Source organism: Thalassophryne amazonica, chromosome 3 (assembly GCF_902500255.1).
Source record: "Thalassophryne amazonica chromosome 3, fThaAma1.1, whole genome shotgun sequence".
NCBI lineage: Eukaryota > Metazoa > Chordata > Actinopteri > Batrachoidiformes > Batrachoididae > Thalassophryne > Thalassophryne amazonica.
Window position 1 is genome coordinate 57,742,873 of NC_047105.1, and position 19,370 is coordinate 57,762,242.

The following is a 19,370-nucleotide window of genomic DNA, read 5'->3' on the forward strand; positions in this document are numbered from 1 at the left end:
GAAAACCGTGAATGGCACGGACGTTCCCCTCCAACAGATGTCTCCACTCTTCAAGAGCCTCTTTCACCGCAAGGAGTTCTCGATTGCCGACGTCATAATTCCGTTCGGCCGGGGTCAACCTGCGGGAAAAGTAGGCACACGGGTGAAGGACCTTATCGGTCTTCCCGCTCTGGGAAAGCACAGCTCCTATCCCTGAGTCCGAGGCGTCCACTTCAACCACTAACTGGCGACTAGGATCGGGCTGCACCAGAACGGGTGCAGACGAGAAGCGCCGTTTCAACTCCTTGAACGCGGCATCGCAACGATCTGACCAGGTGAAGGGGACTTTTGGTGAGGTCAGGGCTGTCAGGGGGCTAACTACCTGACTGTAGCCCTTAATGAACCTCCTGTAGAAATTAGCAAAGCCGAGGAACTGTTGCAGCTTCCTACGGCTAGTGGGTTGGGGCCAGTCTCTCACCGCCGCAACCTTGGCCGGATCAGGAGCGACGGAGTTGGGGGAGATGATAAACCCCAGGAAGGACAAAGATGTGCGGTGGAATTCATACTTCTCGCCCTTCACAAACAGCCGGTTCTCCAACAACCGCTGCAGGACCTGACGTACATGCCGGACATGAGTCTCAGGATCCGGAGAAAAGATGAGTATATCGTCTAGATATACGAAGACGAATCGGTGCAGGAAATCCCGCAAGACATCATTAACCAAAGCTTGGAACGTCGCGGGGGCGTTTGTGAGGCCGAACGGCATGACCAGGTACTCAAAGTGACCTAAGGGGGTGTTAAATGCCGTCTTCCACTCATCTCCCTTCCGGATCCGAACCAGGTGATACGCATTTCTAAGATCTAGCTTAGTGAATATTCTGGCTCCATGCAGGGGCGTGAACACTGAATCCAATAGGGGCAACGGGTATCGATTACGAACCGTGATTTCGTTCAGTCCCCTATAATCAATGCATGGACGAAGTCCGGCGTCTTTTTTACCCACAAAAAAGAAACCTGCACCCATCGGGGAGGTGGAATTCCGGATCAACCCGGCAGCTAATGAGTCCCGGATGTAGGTCTCCATTGATTCGCGCTCAGGTCGTGAGAGGTTGTACAGCCTGCTGGACGGGAACTCAACGCCTGGAACCAAATCAATGGCACAATCGTACGGACGGTGGGGGGAAGGGTGAGCGCCAGATCCTTACTGAACACATCTACAAGGTCATGGTACTCCACCGGCACCGTCCCCAGATTGGGCGGGACTCTGACCTCCTCCTTAGCCTGGGAACCGGGAGGAACCGAGGAACCTAAACATACCCGATGGCAGGTCTCGCTCCACTGAACCACTACCCCGGACGGCCAATTGATCCGGGGATTGTGTTTTAACATCCAGGGGAACCCTAAAATCACACGGGAGGTAGTAGGAGTCACAAAAAACTCGATTTCCTCCCGGTGATTTCCTGACACCACCAGAGTTACTGGTGGTGTCTTATGTGTGATTGGTGGGAGTAGGGAGCCATCTAGTGCCCGCACCTGCACAGGCGAGGTAAGCGCCACCAGAGGGAGCCCTATCTCCCTGGCCCATCTGCTGTCTAACAGATTCCCTTCAGAGCCCGTGTCCACCAGTGCTGGGGCCTTCAGGGTTAAATCCTCATAAAGGATTGTCACTGGGAGTCGTGTGGCAATATGGGTATGTCCCACGTGAATGTTTTGGCCCACCCCTAACCCAGTGTCTAGGGGCGGGCGTTGGTGTTTTAACCGCTCGGGGCAGTCCCTTACTTGATGCTCTATTGAGCCACAAACAAAGCACGCTCCGCGGGCCAGCCTCCTCTGTCTATCTGGTGCCCTAAATTTGGCCCTGCTCGTGTCCATAGCTTCATCAGCAGGGGGAGCTGTCACCACACGGAGCGTAGAGGCCGTGGAGCGTGGGGAGGGCGGAACTCGGTCGGAACCGGAAGGGAGAGGGACGGCGCGTGCCCGGCCACGCCCTTCGTCTTGTTCCCGACGGCGTTCTTCTAACCGATTGTCTAATCGTATAACGAGATCAATAAGCCCGTCTAAATCCCGCGGTTCGTCCTTGGCCACCAGGAGCTCCTTCAGGACCAACGACAGTCCGTTTACGAAGGCGGCGCGGAGGGCAGTGTTATTCCAGCCGGACCTCGCAGCCGCGATGCGGAAGTCGACTGCATAAACAGCTGCGCTCCGGCGCCCCTGTCTCATTGACAGCAGCACGGCTGAAGCGGTCTCTCCACTATTTGGGTGATCGAACACTGTTCTGAACTCCCTCACAAGCCCATCATATGTCAGAAGAAGCCGTGAATTTTGCTCCCAGAGCGCTGTAGCCCAAGCGCGTGCCTTGCCGCGAAGCAGATTAATTACATAAGCTATCTTACTAGCATCAGTCGCGTACATGACGGGACGTTGTGCGAAGACGAGCGAACACTGCATAAGAAAGTCCGCGCACGTCTCCACACAACCCCCGTACGGCTCTGGAGGGCTTATGTATGCTTCAGGGGAAGGTGGGAGGGGTCGTTGAACGACCTGTGGAACGTCACTGTTGCGCACAGGATCGACAGGAGGGAGAGCCGCAGCAGCGCCCTGAGGGCGCACCTCCACCTGCAGCGGCGAGAGCCTCCACCCTGCGGTTAAGGAGGACGTTCTGCTCGGTCATTAGATCCAACCGAGCCGTAAAAGCGGTGAGGATTCGCTGCAACTCACCGACCATTCCTCCTGCAGACGCCTGTGCGCCCTGCTCTTCCATTGGCCGTTCAACAGCCGGTTGACGCCCCTCGGGGTCCATGACGTTGGCCGAGATATCCTGTTGGGAAAGTGTAGGTACACGGACCCACAACAGGGGGCGCAAATGAACGGACAATGGAGTAGGTCAAATAACAACACTTACTGTTGTGAATGCGCACAACAAATACAACAGATTACAACAATGGTCAAAAAGTCAATTCACAAAGATGTCGTGTGGGCAGGCTCGAAGATAGGAGACGTCTGTCCAAGGCAGAACCGGAACCACACGATTTCCTCCGCCACCAGACCCCGGGAATACTGGAGCCGCCAAGTCCCGAACTCCCAGGTGGCCACTGCCTCCGCGTGTCGGACCTGGTACTGCTGGCGAGGAACAACAAACAATTGAATGTGGGCGCGTTTGCACCCAGCAATCCACACGGCAGGAAAACTACCTCCACCTCTCGTTGAAAAAAGAAACAGATTATCTGCTGTCCAAACACACACAAGCAACACATATTCCTGTCACAGTCAGCTGAGAACGTTTACCTTCCAGGTAGAAACGATATCTCGGCAAAGAGGTGGAGACGTCGTCCTGCTGATGTACTCCTGCCGATCAGATGATTGGTAACAGCTGTTGCAGGTGATGCGTGACAGCTGTCACCCTGGCTGCTCCTGTGAGGCGGCTGCGCCCTCTGGTGCCTGGAGCCCGCACTCCAGACAGGGCGCCCTCTGGTAGTGGGCCAGCAGTACCTCCTCTTCTGGCGGCCCACACAACAATAATTAATTATTTTGCCACAAGCAACTGTTGAATTTGAAACAACGAAAAAGTTGTGTAATTTCCGACGGTACTTGAATGCAGCATCAGCGGCAGTAGGAGGTGCTCTGTGTGCTTATTATTTTGTATTAAATATAACAATATGAGTGTAGGAATGACAATCCAGTCCTTCAATACATGTTGCAACAGGCAGATGAATAAAAATGATTCATGAATGACTCAACAAAAATATAAACGCAACACTTTTGGTTGCACCTCACAGGTGTGCCATATCAAGATGCTGATTAGACATCATGATTAGTGCACAGGTGTGCCTTAGACTGTCCACAATAAAAGGCCACTCTGAAAGGTGCAGTTTTGTTTTATTGGGGGGGATACCAGTCAGTATCTGGTGTAACCACCATTTGCCTCATGCAGTGCAACACATCTCCTTCGCATAGAGTTGATCAGGTTGTCAATTGTGGCCTGTGGAATGTTGGTCCACTCCTCTTCAATGGCTGTGCGAAGTTGCTGGATATTGGCAGGAACTGGTACACGCTGTCGTTATACGCCAGTCCAGAGCATCCCAAACATGCTCAAATGGGGGACATGTCCGGTGAGTATGCCGGCCATGCAAGAACTGGGACATTTTCAGCTTCCAAGATCTTGTGTAAGATCCTTGCGAACTGGGGCTGTGCATTATCCTGCTTGCAACATGAAGGTGATGTTCTTGGATGTATGGCACAAACAATGGGCCTCAGGATCTCGTCCGGTATCTCTGTGCATTTCATAAATGCCATACTCAAATACTAATGCACCTGTGTTTCTTCGTCCATAACAGACGCTTGCCCATAACATAACCCATCGGCCACCATGGGCCACTCGATTCCACAACATTGACCTCAGAAACACCGCTCACACCACACGACGCCACACACGGCCTGTCTGCCATCTGCCCTGACCAGTGGTGAACCGTGATGTCACACCGTGAAGAGAACACCTCTCCAACGTGCCCAAACGCCAGCGCATGTGAGCATTTGCCCCACTCAAAGTGGTTACAACGATGACCCCTGGAGTCAGGTCGAGACCCCGATGAGGACGCCGAGCATGCAGATGAGCTTCCCTGAGATGGTTTCTGACAGTTTGTGCAGAAATTCTTTGGTTATGCAAACCGATTGTTTCAGCAGCTGTCCGAGTGGCTGGTCTCAGACGATCTTGGAGGTGAACATGCTGGATGTGGAGGTCCTGGGCTGGTGTGGTTACACGTGGTCTGCGGTTGTGAGGCTGGTTGGATGTACTGCCAAATTCTCTGAAACGCCTTTGGAGACGGCTTATGGGAGAGAAATGAACATTCAATACACGAGCAACAGCTCTGGTTGACATTCCTGCTGTCAGCATGCCTACTGCACGCTCCCTCAAATCTTGCGACATCTGTGGCATTGTGCTGTGTGATAAAACTGCACCTTTCAGAGTGGCCTTTTATTGTGGGCAGTCTAAGGCACCCCTGTGCACTAATCATGGTGTCTAATCAGCATCTTGATATGGCACACCTGTGAGGTGGGATGGATTATCTCAGCAAAGGAGAAGTGCTCAATATCACAGATTTAGACTGGTTTGTGAACAATATTTGAGGGAAATGGTGATATTGTGTATGTGGAAAAAGTTTTAGATCTTTGAGTTCATCTCATACAAAATGGGAGCAAAACCAAAAGTGTTGCGTTTATATTTTTGTTGAGTGTATAAAGAGCTGTTCTGGAAGAAGAATTCACGTTGTGGATCAGTGATCAGATGGTGGAAATAACCGCACAAGTCGCACTGATTAATTTACTGCTCTGATATATTCAATCATCTTTACACTTATATTTATATTTATTCTCCCTTTTGACAGTTTTCTGTTATAAATCAATATATAGCTTAGAACATAATATAGTGATACAGCAGTGACCATGGAACACTTTTTTTTTTTTTTTAAATTGGAGCATGACGGAGCACGCATCCTGTCGACAGACAGTGTGGATTCTGATGATGATGGAGATGATCCCTCTTTTGTTCTGGACAAGGAACCAGAGCAGGTGGTCCATCGACATCTCCACAGATTCTGTTTGCAGTTTCTCCAGGACTCAGGCGCTATGAGCTCCGTTCCAGCGCCGAAGGCTGGAGCAGCCAGCAGTGGCTTCAGGCGCGTTTCGTTGAGATCGTGAGCTTCGGTTTTGTTAAGTTCCTCTTTCGTCCCTTTTGCGCTCTTGCTTCGCAGACTGTTCGGTGATAAAAGCTCTTTCGTCCACCTTTTCTCAACGAATTGTAATGTTTTTTACTTTTTCCCTTCGTTCAGGAATCGTCGTGTGCCGTGTGACTGGGCCATTACAATGCTTTCCTGTAACTGTTGCCTAACACCTCTGAAAAATAGCAAATAACTGCAAATACATAGTAAAATGATTAGCGACTTTAATATCTAAAAATTCGCAACTATTGATAAGTGATAAAACGACGTACTTTCTTTTCATGTTGCTGACCATGTAGAGTCGTTGTGAAGTTTTTAAAACTCACTTTGCGTATTGCTGAAGGCCCTCCGTGTAATTTCCATTTGGCTACAGGATCTTTTCCCTGTGCACTGAAAACTTCAACAGCTGCTCCTCCCTGAAACAAATGTGAAAATGAGCTTTTCACCACTTGTTCTGTCAAACTACCTGCCAGAGTACTGTTAGCTTAAACGTTATTAGCAGTAACTTACCTGATAATCTTCCTTGAACATGCTGAAAACAAACACGTAAACGGTGTCAAATAGTTAAGTAAGTAAAGCTTTTAGCAGGCGCTGACGAAGCTTCGGTTCATATGTCCCACTTTAATCCAGCGAACGGCAAATGGCTTTGTATTTGGAGGAAAAACCGCAGAAGGAAACGCCAAAGCGAACCGAGTCGTTTTACACCTAACACCGAGTCGTCTCCATGGAAACGGTGGGAGGCGATGGGAGAGTGTGTGTGTGTGTGTGTGTGTGTGTGTGTGTGTGTGTGTGTGTGTGTGTGTGTGTGTGTGCGCAATATTTTCTATTGCTGTAGCAGTAGAAAATATACAAATTGAACAAAGTGGAAGAAGAATCACAGAGACGCGTTATTGTGGTATAATTTTTACAATAAAAAAAAAAGAATACAAAAGTGTAGTTATAAAGCATATATATATATATATATATATATATATATATATATATATATATATATATGGGAAACCGGGACACAGTGGATCAGAAATGTTTTGTGGCAGCATAGGTGTTTAGGTCATTCTATTGTGGATTTAATACAGCAAGTTATTGTTTATAAGGCTGTGTTATTTATTTCTCCCCAAGTGTAATTTACAGGTGTTTAAAATAAATTTTAATTTTTTTTCACTACTCCCCGGACACTAATTCACAGGGCTCAGTGTATCAACTTAGAATATACACTATTATAAAGATTTCTTCAAAGTGATTAAATATATGCTGATGCACATGCAAACTATAATCCAGCAAACCACCTATTCACCCTATTGACGTTTCAAATCCCACAAAACCTCGGAGAGGTCGCTGCGCTGCGAGATCTCATTAACATTGAGAACTGCATTGAGACGCTCTGATCGGGCTTTAACCGCTGCACACAAACAACACCATTAACATCGCAACATAAAACTATTTTTATATTATGCCTAAAACTCTCATGAATATATTCTCCGGGTTTATCGACATTGTTATTGTTTATTTTCTGTAAACGTGAGAATCACAGGCTGTCTCTCCGTTATTTTCAATGGGAGCTGCTGTGAGCTACAATCGCTTCCTGTTCATGTCGTTCTGGAGGAAAGTGAAGTTTGCTCTTTAACGTCTTGATTATTGTTTTTTACAACACTGTTTGTCCTTGTTGTTCCAGACTAATATATATATATATATATATGTCTGAAATTTGGTTTGCGTTTATTAAAATCCACGCAGATTAAATGTAGCAGACAGATTATTTGTTATAATTGTTTTAGCAAGTTTTTGGGGTATCATGCATGCAGTTTCTTATTAACATGACGAAAAGCATAAAAAAAATTACATTTTTGTAGTATAATATTCATTTACAATTGTCATCATGTGGATTCTCTATGTTGTTTGACTGCAGCGACTCTCTGGCACGCAAGGGATTATGGGACACGTCAATAGGGCAAATGTAATGTGTGGCTGGGCCATGCTTCAGCTCAGCCCGGCCTCACTCCGAACAGTTGCTGATAAAAGCTCCTCCCAGCAGCGTGATTTCAGTCACTTGTTCTTTTGCCTTTCGTTGCTAATCTTGTGGTTATGACTCACAGACTGTCGTTTTTCTGTAACACCCAAGTCTTCACAAACATGGCTACTGTGAAATTTGTTCAGTCTGCAGAACACAAACAGAACTCCACCCATTTTCAGGATCCGCTTGTGGCAATCGCAGCCTGTGTTTGTGGACACAACTTGAGTGCACCACGCCCACAATCTAAAAGGCCCTTTAGTCTGCTGCCACCTTGTCCCAGACACGCATAAGTGGCAGCAAATGAATGAATGAATAATCATCATTATCATAATATTAATCTTCTTGTTGTTGTTGATTGTTTTTTAAGCAGCAAAAACACAGCCACCAGTTTCTCATCCATGTTGTTCAATCAATATTTCTTTGAGTGTTCATTTTGCTACTAATGCTTCACAAAGTGAAATTGATAACCATATTTTTAAAAATTTGCTTACTTTGTTATTTTGGAAAAAGTAAACACTTGATGAATGCCTCTTGGAGGTCGCTGAGCTTCAGCATCACTGGCGTTTTCGTCATGCTCTGAAGTACGGCCATTGCATCAACAATGAGAACTTTGGGTGGTGCAACATAGGCCTGAGTATCAGTCTGACTCGCAGATGAAACTGGATCTGTTTCATGCATGGTTTCAGAAGTAGCTCCTTCAACGGCGTGCATTCAGGCTAGACTTGTCAGCTGGGATGTAAAGAGAGCCGTCAACAGAACAAAGAGTGTGGCACGACAGACATCTCATATTCGCCAATCGTTTCCTGGAGTTTTGGTACCAGGTCAGGTTGGCTATCTTGGATAATGAGAAATCTGCCTAGAAGTTCACGCTCCTCACGCAGCTTGATGACCTTGTCACCTACATGGACTTTAGTTTTGTCCATCCAATTTGAAAACGTCTTTATCTTGAGCTGTCACATTGGATCCCAAATGGAGAGAGTTGAGTTTGGCAGTAATCTGTCATTGATGAACTGCTCAAACTGCTTCTGTCCCTTCTCCAGAAAATGCACAATGTCATCCTTTGCATTCTCTTTCACAAGAGCTGACGATGCCAGGTTCTTCAAGGGAGTCTCCACTGTGAAAGGGTTGCCTTCACAGTGAAGTTCAATGCAGTGATGTAGTTTGCCAGCATTTTCTGTCATCCTGATTGCAATCACTCCTGAGAGTTGATAGTGTTCACCTCGCTCAGAAGACTTCAACGATTTTGGGAAGCTGTTTAGGAACTGCTGCACCACATGAGTTAGGTGAGGTGTGATGGTAACAAGCCGATCCAGAGCTGCTTCATTTTGACTCAAACCAACCATCATACCACCATGTCACTTCAACATCTTGATTTCTTGCTCAAGTGTCTGGTCAGTGAACAGGTGAGTGAAGGGGATCCCTGATTTTGCCACAACAAAATCACCAGCCTTCAGTGCTTCCCATGTAGCTGGATCATCTTGTTCTGGGGCATTCATTTGAGCGAGATGGGCTGGCATGAGTCAAGCATAATTCAAGAGATCATCCGTGAAAAAATACTTGATCTGATTCTCTAGTGCAGCCAGATAACATTCCCAGTCACCAGAGTGACAGGCACTGATAAGCTGCAGAGGACTCTTTACTTGTTCAAGGTATTTCAGGAGGAACTGAGTGAGTTTTTAATTCTTCAAGAACATGTAAAACCATCATGGCATTGCAGGGACCCTTTAATTCCGACCGGACTCAGTAGAGAGCAGCGCAGTGTTTGGAGCAACGGAACGGTGAACGATTCTCGTTTCTTTCTTGCAACATGACAGGAGTCCCAGTTCATCACTTTAATTTACACAAAAGTGACTCACGATTGACATATTTTAATGGATTTCAGAGGGGGTTAAGAAGCGGACTTGCCGCTTCTGAAGAGGAGCAAAGCAATGAACCAGTGAAGCAGCGGATTGAAGCACTGCTTCATTGGTTCAAGGTTTAATGCAGAGCCATGCTGCAGAACTGGTTGATTACAGACCCGCTGCAGGGCCTGTAATCAACGCAGAGAAGTGATCATTTTCCTGACAAACACCCTCAAAAACAATGTCCACTCTGAAAGACCAATAAGGGAATTGTTAAGCAAAAAGGCTATTTATGAGGGAGGGACTTTTCTTCACATTTAGACATTGTTTTGGATTTAAAACTTGGATTATTTATTCAGAAGAATCCCACTGAAACTAACGGGTAAGAATTTCTATTTACTATGTGTATTTTACTCTGCCAATCAATGCATTAATGGATGTCTTTCGGTTGTTTAAGTCGCAGGGTTCAAAGCATGCAAAGAAGCAGCAGCTTATTTTCAGTTTATTTTCATTTATATAGTACCAAATCACAACAGAGTTGCTTCAAAGCGCTTCACACAGGTAAGGTCTAACCTTACCAACCCCCAGAGCAACAGTGGTAAGGAAAAACTCCCTCTGAGGAAGAAACCTCAGGCAGACCAGACTCAAAGGTGTGACCCTCTGCATGGGCCATGCTACAAACAAATTACAGAACAAGTCACGGACAAATATACAAGAAATGCTATTGGCGCACAGGACAGGAGGATTGCCAACATGAATACAACTCCCTTCTCTGGATGGAGCTGCAACTTAAACAGAGAGAAAAAACAAAATCAGGCATCAGAAAGACAAAAAATACTGTATCATTTGCCAGCATTAAACAAGAAAAACAGAAATACTAAGGTGATCACCGGCCACTAGCCCTAAACTTCACTAAAAGACCCAGAATTTAGGTAAAGTTGAGGCCGCAGCCTGCTCCAATTGCTAATAAATGAATTAAAAGAGTAAAAAGCGTAAAACAAAACTGTACCAGTATGCTAGCCATATGAAAGGGAAAATAAGTGCGTCTTAAGTCTGGACTTGAAAATCTCCACAGAATCTGACTGTTTTATTGACACAGGGAGATCATTCCACAGAACAGGGGCACGATGAGAGACCCGCAGACTTCTTATTCACCTTAGGGACACAAAGTAGTCCTGCACCCTGAGAACGTAAAGCCCGGGCCGGCACATAAGGTTTAATTAAGTCAGCTAGGTAGGGAGGTGCCAGTCCATGAGTAATTTTATAGGTTAGTAGCAGAACCTTAAAATCTGATCTCACTGGGACAGGAAGCCAGTGAAGGGATGCCAAAATGGTTGTAATGTGGTTGTACTTTCTGCTTTGTGTCAAAAGTCTGGCTGCAGCATTTTGAACCAATTGGAGACCCCTAATGCTAGACTGCAGTAAACCAGAAAATAGAACATTGCAGTAGTCCAATCTAGAAGAGATAAATGCATGGATCAGGGTCTCAGCATCAGCCATAGACAGGATGGGATGAATCTTCGCTATATTTCACAGGTGGAAAAAAGCATTCCTAGTAATATTTCTAATGTGGAGGCCAAAGGACAATGAAGGATCAAAAATTACCCCAAGGTTCCTCACTTTGTCAGTGTGATGTATGACACACGAGCTGAGGCTGAGCCTTAATTGGTCAAATTGATGCCGATGTCTCACTGGACCAAGAACCATCATTTCAGTCTTATCAGAGTTTAAAAGTAGGACGTTTCTAGACATCCAACTTCTCACTGCTGCTAGGCAATCTTCTAAGGATTTTATGTGAACGAGATTACCAGCAGTTATTGGCATGTATAACTGAGTATCATCTGTATAGCAGTGAAAGGTAATCCCAAAACGCCGCAATATGTGCCCAAGGGGTGCTATATAAAGGGAGAAAAGCAGGGAGCCTAAGACAGACCCCTGTGGAACCTCAAATTTCATGTCACTAAGTTTAGAGGTAGTGTTACTGTACAAAACACAGTGAGAACGTCTGGTCAAGCATGATGTCAGCCATGCAAGGGCACTCCCAGTAATCCCAAAATGATTTTCCAGCCTATCAAGTAGAATATGTTGATCCACTGTATCAAATGCAGCACTGAGATCTAACAGCAAAAGAACTGTAGTGGTGTCCGAATCCATTGTAAGCAGAAGATCATTCACCACTTTAGTGAGAGCCGTCTCTGTGGAATGATATTTTCTAAAAGCAGACGGCAGTGGCTCAAAGAGATTATTCTCAGTAAGATAGTCTATGAGCTGCCGTGACACCACCTTTTCCAGAATTTTAGAGAAAAATGATAGATTTGATATCGGCCGATAGTTTTTCAATACACTAGGGTCAAGATTAGGTTTCTTAAGCAATGGTTTATTCACTGCAGATTTGAAACATTTAGGAACAGATCCAGAAGTTAAAGAAAGATTAATAATTTCCAGCACAGTTGGTGGGCCACAGGTCCTTAAACAGTTTTGTTGGTATAGGATCAAATAAACAGGTTGTGCTTCTTGTTGACATTACGAGTTTTGTCAGCATGCCTAGTGAGATACTATCAAATTCTGTAAATCTAGGTAATACCTCAGTAGTAGAGAAGCTTGAATCTTCGACTGGACTGGGTTACTTGACGCGAGGACGTTTCGCTTCAAATCACAGAAGCTTCCTCAGCTAAAATTCTTGCTCTGGAAGTCTGACTTCTGTCTGACTCTTGTAGAGAAGAATGAAACAGAAGCCAACAAAAGCTTGAGTTTTAAACATAACCAGACCCCTCCTACTGAGAGGCAGACTGCTATAGGCTAGTGACTAAACAATAGCTCTAATTAGCAACTATTGTGCTCAGTAGTGGCGCCCACATCAATAGCAGGGTGTAGTGGCTGGATTAAGGCATGTTTAACCTGATGTAATCCAGGAAATCTTGTGCTGTAAAAGGAGAGCGAATTACAGGTGGCTGTCCATAGGGCTGTCACGATTATTACAATATTCGTCAGTCGCGATTATTTTTCATATTCGCGATTATTTTTCATATTCGATTACTGTGAATTATTTATTTTATCCACAATTAGCATAAAACGACTCAGAATCTAACGTCATTGTGGCTGCAGCCTCGCTCTCGTCTTAAGGCGATCCGTCCTGCTGTTTGGACGGCCGATTAAAACAGCGGCCGTCTTCTCAAACGCCGTCTAAAATGCGGAGTTATCGGTGTGTGTGTGTGTGTGTGCGCACACGCGCGCGGGGAGTCAACAGGCTGCAGCGCAGTCTGCAGGCGGTTGACTGGGAGGGGGTGCGTGAGGGAGATTCCTGAATGCAGGCGCGACACGTTACAGTCTGAGAACCATCAGTGCACAGCGAGCGCGGAGCAGAGAGACGATTTTAACCCGAGTGAACATGTTAACAAAACCAAAACGTGAAGCTTTTACTTCTCTCTGAACTTTCTCTAAAGGTGTGATTCTGCCGTTATGGTCCTGTTCACACCAAGTGCACGTCGTATGCTGAATTTATGAGATCATGAGATGAAATAAACGGTCAAATATCTTTAAAAACATATTTAAAAATGAGAATATATGAATGAACTGAACCAAAAAAAAAAAACCCTGACATACGAGGGCTGTCAATAAAGTTACGGTCCTTTTTATTTTTTTCAAAAACTATATGGATTTCATTCATATGTTTTTACGTCAGACATGCTTGAACCCTCGTGCGCATGCGTGAGTTTTTCCACGCCTGTCGGTGACGTCATTCGCCTGTGAGCACTCCTTGTGGGAGGAGTCGTCCAGCCCAACCCCAACCCCTCGACGCAGCCGCCGCGACGCTCCGCCACAGGAAAAACACCTCTGTTGAAAGCCTTAAGGACAAGTTGGAACATGTCCTGCCTGTTAAACAATTTCTCATATACTCACTCCACTGAAAGCCATCAAAAGCCGCCTGGATTTTACAAATGGTTATCAACACGGAGGTGTTTTTCCTGTGCCGCCGCATCGCGTCGGCTGCGTCCTGACGCGCGGATCCGTCCGCACGTCTTTCATTAAAAAAATCTCCTTTAACAGTGGAATATCCGGATAAAATGCTGAAACCGACTTATTCTGAAACTTCTCTGTTCTCTCACGACGTCCTGGATCAATAGAGCCTGAAATGTGGAGGTTTTCAGCTTGAACAGGCTGATGACGCCGCCTGAGAGCGCTGCACGATGTCTCGCACCGTGAAAAGTCCTTAAAGCGACAGAATCACCTCAAAATCTCTCATCAGCTGTTAAAATTTTCACTGAAAACCAGCTTAATTTTTCGAACCGTGTCCACTTCGATGTGTCTCACAGGTTTAGAAAAAATTTTGATCAAACAACGCGCCAGTCTCTCAGCAACTTCTCAGACAAAGGAATTCCGACGAGGGGCTGGACGACTCCTCCCACAAGGAGTGCTCACAGGCGAATGACGTCACCGACAGGCGTGGAAAAACTCACGCATGCGCACGAGGGTTCAAGCATGTCTGACGTAAAAACATATGAATGAAATCCATGTAGTTTTTGAAAAAAATAAAAAGGACCGTTACTTTATTGACAGCCCTCGTATGTTGTGATGTTCAGAAGCACAGATCACAAAAAGCAGCTGAGAACTCTAAACTTTAACAGGTGTTATTTTCCAAAGGTATTTATTTGTTCAATCTTGAGCTTAATGTAGTGTTTAAGCACAAAACGTGACTGATGAGGAGAAACAATTTCAGAAATGCAACAGAAACAACCACAAATCAGAAAAAGTTGGGACTATATGAAATGAAGATAAAAATAAAAATGGTGCACGTTTCCAGTTTCTCCACTCACAGAAGCCAAACGTTCTTCCAGAGTTGTGTAATTATACTACAATAGTAGAATATAAAGAAGGGGAAAAAAAGAAAAAAAAATAGACAATGTATTCGTCAATCGCAATTATTTGTCTGACAATCGTCTCCAGAAATTCCTAATCGTGACAGCCCTAGCTGTCCATGCATAAGTGTTGCCACCGTGTCGAACAAGAACTTTGAGTTATGCTTGTTTTTGTCGATCAAATCAGAGTAATAGGTCCGCTTTGTAGCCAATAATGCATGCTTATAGTCTAAGATAGCATCACGCCACGCAAGGTGAAATACTTCTAATTTTGAATGATGCCATTTCCATTCTAGACCTCTTGCTTTATGCTTGAGGTCACGCAGATAATCATTGAACCAAGGTGACTGATTTGGGGGAGCGCGGTTTTAACACAGGTGGTGAAATCATGTCGAGTATGAATGAATGAATGAATGAAAACTGTTTATTTCGAACATTTGATAGAACAACAATTACAAGATAGATCAGTAAAGACAACAACAAAAAAGTTCCTACTGTGTACCCAACATGTCCGAAAAGGGGTAGGGTGAAGCATCAGCTTATTTATCCCTACCCCTTCTTCCCCACAACCAGTAATACCCTTTGCCACATATACACATAGATTCCTACACACCTAAACCGATATCAATATATATACATACATATACACACACACACACACACATATACACACACACATATATATATACACACACACATATACACACACACATATATATATACACACACACATATACACACACACATATATATACACACACACACATATACACACATATATATATATATACACACACACACACATATACACACATATATATATATATACACACACACACACATATACACACATATATATATATACACACACACATACCTACTTACATACAAAATACTATATATTTACAAGCCGAAGCAAAAAACAAAAACACCCTAACCCTCATTACCCTTCCTCCTCCCTATACCTAGAAAAAAACATATTTTTGTACCGCTGTTTGAACTGGTTCATGCTTGGACATTGCTTGAGCCCCACTCCCAATCTGTTCCACATCCTCACCCCACAGACAGAAATACAGAAACCTTTTAATGTTGTTCGTGCCCACTGTTGCTTTAAATTAAATTTCCCCCTCAGACTGCAATCCCCTGATCTGTTAAAAAACATATTTTTTAATATTGCTAGGAAGTAAATTGTTATTGCTTTATACACGATTTGTACTGTTTAAAAATGAACCATGTCTGTGAATTTTAAGACTTTGGATTGTAAAAATAGTGGATTTGTATGATCTCTATAGCAGTATTATGAATAATTCTTATAGCTCTTTTCTGCATTACTGATTGTGATTGTGTTGTACCTTTATAAGTATTACCCCATACCTGCACAGTACTGTAAATATGTAAAACCAGTGACCCGTAAAGAATGCGGAATGAGTTGGTGGTCCAGAATATGTTTCGCTTTTGTTTAGAACTGAAAATGCTTCTTGACAGTTTACTTTGTATTGTTTTATATAAGTCTTCCAGTTTATCTTATCATCTATTATCACCCCCAGAAACGTATTTTCATGTACCCTTTCAATATCTACCCCCTCAACTTGTAACTGAACCTGTATGTCTGTATTACAATAGCCAAATAACATGTATTTTGTTTTACTTAAGTTTAATGATAATTTGTTTCTGTCAAACCATATTTTCAATTTTCCAATTTCTATACTGATCCTCCTCAGTAACTCCTGCAAATCCCCCCCTGAACAAAAAATGCTTGTGTCATCTGCAAATAATACTAATTTTAATATTTTGGAAACATTGACAATATCATTTATATAAATTAGAAACAGTTTTGGACCCAATACTGACCCCTGTGGGACGCCACAAGCATTGTCCAAGCATGATGATGTATATTCCCCCAACTTCCACAAACTGTTTTTCCTGTTACTTAAGTAGCTTCTCACCCAGTGCAACACCAACCCCCTAATCCCATACTGTTCAAGTTACTGATAATATGTCATGATTGATTGTATCAAAAGCCTTGTTAAGGTCTATAAATATTCCAACTGAATGTAATTTGTGGTCTATGGCGTTTGTAATCTCCTCAACTGATTCTATTAATGCAAGTGATGTTGAACTATGTGCTCTGAAATCCATATTGACTATCAGTAAGTAATTTCTGTTTATTTATGAATTTTGCTAATCTATTATGAATAACTTTTCTAATTAATTTGGACAATTATGGACGCAAAGAAACAGGTCTATAATTGTGAAGTGGTGTCTATCCCCCCGTCTTAACAGCGGCACAACCTTAGCTATTTTCATTTGATTGGGAAATTTACCAGTTTGAAATGATAAGTTACAGATGTAGTAATGGTTCACAATCCATTCAATGACCTGTTTTACCACCACCATATCAATTTAATTTAAATCGGTAGATGTTTTATATTTACAATTATTCACAATGTCTATAATTTCTTTTCATCCACTGCTGTGAGGAACATGAACAGGGATTTCTTTCTATGAGATTATATCCCAATCCTCAGGTTGGGACTGGGAATTTTTTCTGCCCAGCTTGGTCAATATTTACAAAAAATTATTAAAACCGTTGACTACTCATCCTTATTTCCTTCTGACATTATTATCAATGAAATACTGAGGGTACCTCTGTTTTTTATTATCATTTTAATGCTATTTAATATATCCCATATTCCTTTAATATTGTTTTTTGTTATTCTATAATATGTTACTATAATATTCCTTCCTACATACCCGTATAATATAGTTAATCTATTTTGTATTTCTTATATCTATTTTCTGCCTCTTTAGTCTTTAGTTTTATGAATTCTCTATACAGTGTATTTTTCTTATTACATGCTTTCGTAACCCTTTCGTCATCCATGGTCGATCTTGGATTTTTTGTTTTCTGTAGTCTTGTTTAATTGGACAATTTTTATCATATAATGATGTAAATATTTGTAAAAAGTTTCATATGCACTATCAACATCACTTTTACTGTATACCTTTTCCCAGTTTTGCCTCTGTAAATCCTTCTTTAGTGTGTTCATGTTTTCCTCTGTCCGCACTCGCCTGTATTTTCATTTTCTCCTCTGGCTGATTCCGCCGATGGTTTCTATATAAACGATGAAAAACTGGTAGATGATCACTAATGTCATTGATTAATAATCCACTCACAGTGTTATCTCAATATCATTGATGATATATTATCAATTAAGGTAGCACTATGGGATGTAATTCTGCTTGGCTGGTGATTTTTGGATATAACTCATACTGTACATTATACTGATAAATTCATCTGTTATTTTATGCTTATTTGGATTGAGCAGATCAATTTTTAAGTCACCACAAATGAACACAGTTTTTTTTATTAGTTTTTGAGAACATTTTTTCCCATACAGTCAGTGAATGTTTCATACTAGATCCTGGTGCTCTATATAAAAGCTGACTAATACATTTTTGCTTTTTTCTTCACATATTTCAATAGTTATACATTCTAATAAGTTATCAATCACAGTTGTCATATTGTCTACTATTTTATAATCCATTTTCTTATCCACATACACAGCCACTCCTCCTCCACTCTTATTCTTTCTGTTTACACAATTAAATTCATATCCATCCAGTTCAAAATCCATTCCTTTATCTTCATTGATCCACGTTTCTGATATAGCAATTATGTTAAATATTTTTTTAAATTGACTTAAATATTCTTTAATGTTGTTAAAGTTTGCATATAGACTTCTGCTGTTGAAATGGATTATTGATAATTTGTTATCCGTTTTAATGATCCGATTAAACTGTTCATCTGTATAATAGCAACAGCTGTCATTGATATTTGAGAAGAAATTATTGTCCGGGTCTGTATCGTGCTCCAAGTCCAGTACATTGTGGTCTGTGTATTTAAATGTTCTCAGTTCTACTTTTCCATGATCAGCAATCCTTTGAGTTATATCCTTCTTGTCTCCAGATGTAGATGATGTAGTAGATGAATAGGTTCCTCTGGTCTGTGTCATGGTGTTGTGATGTGTTTGTGTCCTCATACCTTATTGGTCGTATTTGTCCAGATCCTCGATGTTCCTGATTACCATAACCTTCGCTTGTTCTGGTGTTCCATTCAATTTGATAAATGTTTTGCAGTTGGATGTCCATGTCTGTTGAATTTTTCCCTGCTTTTTTAAGAAACGAGCTTTCCTGGCGATATCTGCGTTTCTTTTGGTCAGATGTTCATTGATGAATACGTTTGTTCCTTTAAGTTTCCGTCCCTGTTTTAACAATGCCATTTTATGTTTTCTGTTGACAAACCTCATAACTGCTCGCTTGTCTCCATCCTCTCTCCTGGGCAGGGGGGTGGCACGCTTCAATGTTATTACAGTCCATTTGAATACCTTTAGATTGCAGGAAGTCAGCCACCTGTTGTTCCACTGAGCTGGCTCCTGCTCAATGGCCTCCCTCTGCTGTCTTCTGACACCGCCCATGCGTAGGATCGAGGTTTAATATGAATTCCTGTAATAATAACATCGTTCATCCTTGTGTACCTGTTCCAACTCCGCAACACGGTTTTCAGGTACACCAGACGCCGGTCTTTCTCGGCATTCTGGATCCGGAGAGCCTTCACTTCTTCCACCAGCTCCATAATGGATTTCTGCTGCATTTTAACAACAGAGATTTCCTCAGACAAAAGGTCCAGGGACTTTTTGATATCGTCCCCCTCCTCCGCCGTCAGTGCCTTCTTCGGACCCATGGTCAGATAACTCCGCGCTGGTGCCTCAGGGCCTCGTAAAGCCGCGCCGGTGGAACTGCGCCGACGCCTCGGGCTTCAGGTGTAGCCGTGCCGGTGGATGTGCGCTGACGCCTCGGGCTTCAGGTGTAGCCGCGCCGGTGGATGTGCGCTGACGCCTCGAGCCTCGGTAAAGCCGCGCCGGTGGAACTGTGGCTGACGCCTCGGGCTTCAGTGGAGCCACGCTAG

At 43.4% G+C, this 19,370-nt stretch overlaps 1 protein-coding gene across 1 annotated transcript in view; it reads right to left on the reverse strand.

Moving 5' to 3' along the window:
* Positions 1-6,421, reverse strand: part of cfap20dc (CFAP20 domain containing) — a 234,756-nt gene extending 228,335 nt beyond the window's left edge. The window contains exons 1-2 of the mRNA XM_034167573.1: positions 6,204-6,421; positions 6,020-6,109 (exon numbers count right to left, since the gene is read on the reverse strand). Of these exons, the coding sequence (XP_034023464.1) occupies positions 6,020-6,109; positions 6,204-6,224 (111 nt within the window). The 5' untranslated portion in view covers positions 6,225-6,421. The remainder of the gene's footprint in view (positions 1-6,019; positions 6,110-6,203) is intronic.
* Positions 6,422-19,370: the final 12,949 nt, after the last annotated feature.